At 47.5% G+C, this 6,242-nt stretch overlaps 1 protein-coding gene across 1 annotated transcript; it reads left to right on the forward strand.

Annotated features, from left to right (window-relative positions):
* The first annotated feature begins 1,115 nt into the window (after positions 1-1,115).
* On the forward strand, positions 1,116-4,260 carry LOC147904257 (putative xyloglucan galactosyltransferase GT17). The gene has a single exon (XM_087385551.1). The coding sequence runs from the start codon at positions 1,280-1,282 to the stop codon at positions 3,611-3,613; it is 2,334 nt and encodes a 777-aa protein (XP_087241677.1). The 5' UTR covers positions 1,116-1,279; the 3' UTR covers positions 3,614-4,260.
* Positions 4,261-6,242: the final 1,982 nt, after the last annotated feature.

A 6,242-nucleotide genomic window follows, 5' to 3' on the forward strand; every position in this document is an offset into this window, starting at 1 on the left:
ACACACATTTTGCAAAGAAGACTCACCAATTTTCTTGAATCCCATGGCAAACCGCCACGGACACCGGCTCCAGGTCCTACTAGACCAGGGCTTGCTAACACAATATCTACACGGCCTATAAATTTTTATAATCCACCCCAGAAGGCACCCAATTATGGCATCGTGCCATCCCCTCAAGAACTTTCACCTGCACCAATAAAATGGGGAGCAAGCACTAGGAAGGGGGACTATGCCACCAGCTTTTGTGGGTAGAGATTCTAGTGCAGCATCAAGGAGCCGTCTAGTCACCTTCTCCAAGCCCATAACTAAGTCCATAGGAGAGGGAGACCCACTATCCCATTTTCAAAGGTCCAAGCATATTTGTGAGAGCTTTGGGGACATTGGTGACTTATACAAAGTTAACATTGATGATCTGCGAATGGTGTGAACTACGATCATGTTTCAAGTCTTGTTCTTCCTCTATGGGCGGGCAGGTGGTCTGAACCCACATTGAGGTAGGAATTACTTTTTGGTGGCTTAGAACTTAGAAGAGAGGTTGGGCTGGGAAACAGGACCCTAAATGCTGGAAAGACGGAATGTTGGCAGAACGTAGAGTGGTGCTAATGATAGGCAGGGGTTTGGGAGACAACTAGGATGAAATGAGTTGCCGACAGACACTCGGTTTTAGATTCTGGAGCGATAGCCGTCAAGATGAAGGGATCCAACGGCTGGAGATGGGGCGTGTGGAGGTGAGTGAGAGGTCGTCTTCGGCAGCGGCGGTGAGTTGGAGGGTCATCGTCTGCATCCAGTAAAGCTAGAGCTAAGTGAGTAACAGAACCGAGCTGAGGTGGCGCCAGGAGGAAGCGCGCGCGTGTACTTAGGCACGTCGGCGAACTTCCCTGGACTGCCACAGGGTGAGTGGTCCGCCAGGTAAGGACGTTTGCAGCGGGAAGGGATGCGGACACGTAGGAGCAAGTAGGCGCCGAAGGGAGGTGTTGGCCAACAAACCAGGGCACGTAGGAGGGCGCCTCTGAAGGAATGTGGCCACGTAGGAGGACAGCTCAAGGAGTGAGGCTATAATATGGGACACCGGCCATGAAAAGAATCATGATATGGACTCGTTTCCACTACACTGTCACTAATCACTGTCTTCGTCTTCCTCACTCCCACTGCTCCTGAGCTCCATCGCCATAGTCAAAGCTTCACTTCCCTGTTCTTCTTCCTCACTCCCCCTGCTTACCTCCATCGCCATCTCCATAGCTTCACTTCTCACACCCTCCCTTCTTTCCCTCGATTCGCCATGAATGGCTTCCGCCTCCCTAAACACTCCCCCGATCTCCCGCCCCCCCTCCCTTGGCCTAAACGCCTGTCGTCCCTCTTCGCCTTCTCCTCCCCCCATCGCTCTTCCCCTCCCCCCCGCTTCCTCCTCGTCCTCCTCCTCGCCGCCCAGATCCTCTTCCTCGCCCTCCTCCGATTGGGGCCTGCCTCCCTCTGGCCCCCTTCCGCTGCCTCAGCTTCCCCCTCAGCTCCCCTCTTCGTCGGTAGTGCTGGCGCTCGATTTCCTCTCAAGTTCCTTCCCCCTGAGAATACGGAAGCGCCTTCGCTCCCTGCAGGGGAAGCTCGACCATCGGAGTCACAGGGGTCCGATCACTCCTCTCGCCTGACCTCCACTGAGGTTGAATCTGTATCTGAGACGGATTCGACGTCTGCAAATGTCGACACTTCCAGAGCAGCAATGGACGAGAAATCGCTTACTGAGACGTCGTCCAATGGGAATGGCAATGGCAATGGCAATGGCGATGGCTCAATAACTACTGAAGGGAAATCTCGGTATGAGACACCGATCCGCTCTACTGGCGATGACGATACTGCCCAAACGACCGAGGAGAAGAAATCTTTGTCTGAGACGTCGCCTGCCTTGACAGGAGGAGACGATGTACTCCTTCCATCCATCGAAGATAAGTTTGTCACCTCAAGCGGCGGTGCAGGTCGTCAACCTGTTGAGGATGGAGCTGTCACGACACAGGGCAATGGCGACATTCCCCAAACGACCGAGGAAAAGTCTTTCTCTGAGATACCCACTCTCACAACTAGCGAAGAGGCGGCTCCAACAACCGATGAGAAATCTTCTCTTTCAGCGACGCCGGTCGTTCGAGAAAACGATGACTTACTCCTCCCATCGGTTGAGGATAAGCCTGTCACAAGGAACGAGGTCTCAACTACTCCAGCTGATGAGGATAAATCAGCTCGAGGCGAGACTTCCCCATCCGTAGAGGAAGAATCTACCAACACCGGTACTTCATTAGCTCAATCTACAAACGACGATTCTTCCGCGACGCCTAAACTAGCGGGTGATCAGGTGCCTGAGGTTCAGAGTGAGGCGATCATCCGCGACAATGGAAAGGGAGTGCGGCCGTTTATTGCAGAGAAGGTATCATCTAGTTCGTCCCAGTGCCAGTCTGGTTACATTTATGTGTACGACCTCCCCCCAGTATTCAACTCTGACATCGTAGCGAATTGCTCCGCCCTCAATCCATGGATGGACGTTTGCGCTACTTTAGCTAACGGGGGTCTGGGTGAATCGCTTGGGGACGCTTCGCCTCTTGGGCAGACAGGCTCGTGGTATATTTCCGATCAGTTCACGGCTGAGATAGTGTTCCATAATCGCATCTTGCAACACCCTTGTCTTACAGATAAACCTGAGTTAGCATCCGGTTTCTACGTTCCGTTTTATGCTGGAATGGATGTAGGTCGTTTTTTGTGGGAAGGAAGCACAGCCGAGAGGCGCGATAGAGTAAGCAAGCAACTGTTGGAATGGTTGGATAGGCAGCAATATTGGAAACGGAACGGAGGCTGGGATCATTTCTTGATGGTTGGAAGGATTACCTGGGATTTCAGGCGGTCTAGGGATGAGGATTGGGGCAGCGGTTTCTTCTATAATCCTCCAATGCAGAACACCACCAGACTTCTCATAGAGAGAAATCCCTGGGACAGCCAGGAGATGGCAGTGCCATACCCTACGAATTTCCACCCACAAAGTGATGCGGATTTGAGGGCCTGGCAGAATCATTTGAGAGGCTTGAAAAGGAGCACCTTGTTCTCTTTTGCTGGCGCTCCCAGGAAGAGGTTTCCAGACGATTTCAGGGCGATTTTGCTGGAGCAGTGCCAGCGCGCCGGCCAGAATTGCCAGTCTTTAGACTGCTCAGGCGGTTCTTGCGACAACAACCAGAAAACTCTGGACCTGTTCGTGAATTCTACGTTCTGTCTGCAACCCAGAGGCGACAGCTTCACGAGGCGTTCCACCTTCGACTGTCTGCTAGCGGGCTCGATCCCGGTCTTCTTCTGGCACAGGAGCGCCTATCTGCAATACAAATGGCATCTACCCAGCGACGAGGGAAGCTACTCGGTGTTCATTCCCAAGGAGGACATGAGGAACGGGGTGCAGATTGAGCAAGTATTGGGGGCAATAGAGCCGGAGAAGCTGAGGCAGATGCAAGAGGCAGTGATAGAGATGATTCCAAGGATAGTGTATGCCGTGTCTGGGTTCAGTTTGAAGGAAGAGAAGGATGCGTTTGATGTAGCGATAGAAGGGGTGATGAGGAGGTTTAGGGAGCTGGGTTTAAGCTCCGTATGAAAGGAAAGGCGAAAGGTGTTTGCTTTTTGGCTATGGAATCAAATGCTCTACATATCAGTTTACTTCTGTTCGTTGCATTTGCATAAGTAGGTGAGCTCTCTGCCCATGCCCAAAGGTGAACTTTGAACTTCGAAGTTCACAATGAGAGCAAAAACACACTCACTGACAAAGCTTTGAGCTTTGTGCAGATCTTACTCCCTCCATATGCTCCCTCTGTTGTCCCTCGCATATATATATTTTGTGCGTGGCACAAATTTTTTTAAACAGGCCTCACACTCTCTGTACACGCTTTCTCCTTCACTTTACTCTTTTCTTCTCTTTGATATGCGTTTCAATTGAAACCTTTTTTCAAAATAATCTTCGCCATAACGTAACCCCACATGCTCCTCGCCTGTGTGTGCCCTTTTGACCTGCCTACAGAAATGGCAGCTGCACTTTGTTTGTATGCTGCAGGCAGGCAGGCAGGCTCCACATGTCACTGCATCTACTCCTTTCTTTACTACAAAACAAAAGGGGTGTGTTTCAGCGCTTTTAGGATCGACATACAAAGAGGGTGGCACTGGGCAGAAGTATGAACCTCCTTCGGGAAGAAGAGCAAGAACGAATATCAGATGTTGCTGCATTGTACCATGGTGAAATGTGATGTACAAGGTTCTAATTGTTGGCATTGCCTCCTCGGATAGTGTTTAAGCGAGCACTTCGAATCCATTTAAAAAGAGCGAGAAAGAGCGTTGATAACTAGGCCTTTCACATCTAGTTGTTTTGGTGGGTGGGTCAGGTGGGTTAGTTGGGCGAATCAATTTTTTTTCGCTGCATCGTACAAAGGTGATGTGCCAGGTCTGTACATGGTTTTACTCGGTTCGAATTTGCTGGGTACATGATCGGAAAAGGGGGTGAATTGGAGGGAGAGAGAGGAGGGGAGAAAAAAGTGAGGATTTGAAGGGATGACCAGAGAGAAAAAAAGGTGGGATTCTCATATGCTCATCCAATCAATGCATGCCAAAACAAGATGAATGTTGAGAGAGAGAGAGACAACTTCAATGTGCATGAAGGAGAAGAGGGGGAGAGGGGGCTTGCCTTCAAATAGAAAGAGAGAGAAAGAGGGAGGAGTAGGTGAGATAATCAATCATAAAAAACAAAAAATAGACAAGTGGACCAATCAAATTTACAATAAAAACTTTAAAAAATTCTGAAATTTGGAGGCCAAACGAGTACTAAGGGCTAATACCCATTGGGGCAGGCCCAAAATGGGTTAAAGAACGGTACGCACTTATTCATTCTTTGTGAAATCCCATATTGCGCATGTATCTTAGAGACATATATACATATGTGACTTTCATAAAGACATGCATTAGATTTGTCCACTTTGAAAAAAAACTCATACAATAGCTTAGTTTTCTTGTATTCTCAACAAGAAGGAAATACATGATTATTGGTTTTCATAAGAATTGATGTGTTATAATTTTCAAGTACAAGTACTATCTTAAAGTAGATCCACTTGAGTTGCCATGGTGGTTGTATCACAAAAAGGGACATGTATGGATAATGGGTAGCGCTAGCCACCACTAACTCCCAAAAAAGAAAAGAAAAGAAAATACTTTTATGGCAAGGTTGCTAAAAGTACTAGTGATCTCCACAAACTAATTAATGAATTAAAGTAGAAGAAAGAGCAGCTGTGGGTTACTTCTTGTTGACCCATGACACAGCTCCAGATCCAAGTGAGAAACAATAACCTGTATTTAGTTGGAAGGCAACTTTCCTAAATTGCCCTTTTATAGAAAACATTGGTCCATAACCTCGAGCTAATTAGAATGCAAATCATTCATAGCTCTCCATAGCCTTTGTAATTTCCTTGAAATAGCATTTGATTTCTCACAAGCTAGATAGAGAGAATTGAACTAACTGAGCCTATACATTAGCTCACAAACCTTATATTGTACTTGGGAATGGTGTACAGTGTAGAAAAGCTCGCTACTATTTAATAGGCACTCATTTGTATTCTTTGTGATCACCAGACCTTACAAAAGAATCATGAAACCAAGGATGATCTGCAAGATTTCAACTTCAATATCATTCATAAATTGATTTCATCTCACTATGGGGTAGAATATTTGAGTCGCACTAAAGGCAAAAGACCCAAAGAAGAGATGGATGATGATCTTTCTAAGGTAAGATTATTCATTTTGTTGATAATTAATAGAAGAGATGGATGATCTTTCCAAGGCAAATTGACCTTCCAAGCAATAGCTACTTAGTCTGGTTTCTTGGCCGAGGCTTCTACTTGGTGCATTGCATTAAGGAGGTGCTATGAAATGAATTGCTGGGGCGTGCCTTTCAATTCTTCGGAGCTCCTGTCTTGGTGCTACCATGGAGTTCGGACTTTAGTGTGGATCACTTTCTCCTAGTTTGCCGTGGATATCAGATAAGCTCGGGATGTTGGCTACTTTGTTGGGGAAGTTCCTCCAAATCCCGCCCTCAGCACGTGTGCCATTTGGTCAAAAAAAGATATGGACCTTATGGGACAGAACTCAAGAGATTCTTGAGTTTGTGGAAGTCAAATTTTCAGAAGGGCCTCGATTGTAGTGCAGATCAAATTTAATACATTCCTGGATGCATGCTTTTGTAAACA

This window comes from Dipteris shenzhenensis, chromosome 2 (genome assembly GCF_047967505.1).
Source record: "Dipteris shenzhenensis isolate YYH24624 ecotype China chromosome 2, Dip_SZ_1.0, whole genome shotgun sequence".
NCBI classification, from domain to species: Eukaryota; Viridiplantae; Streptophyta; class Polypodiopsida; order Gleicheniales; family Dipteridaceae; genus Dipteris; species Dipteris shenzhenensis.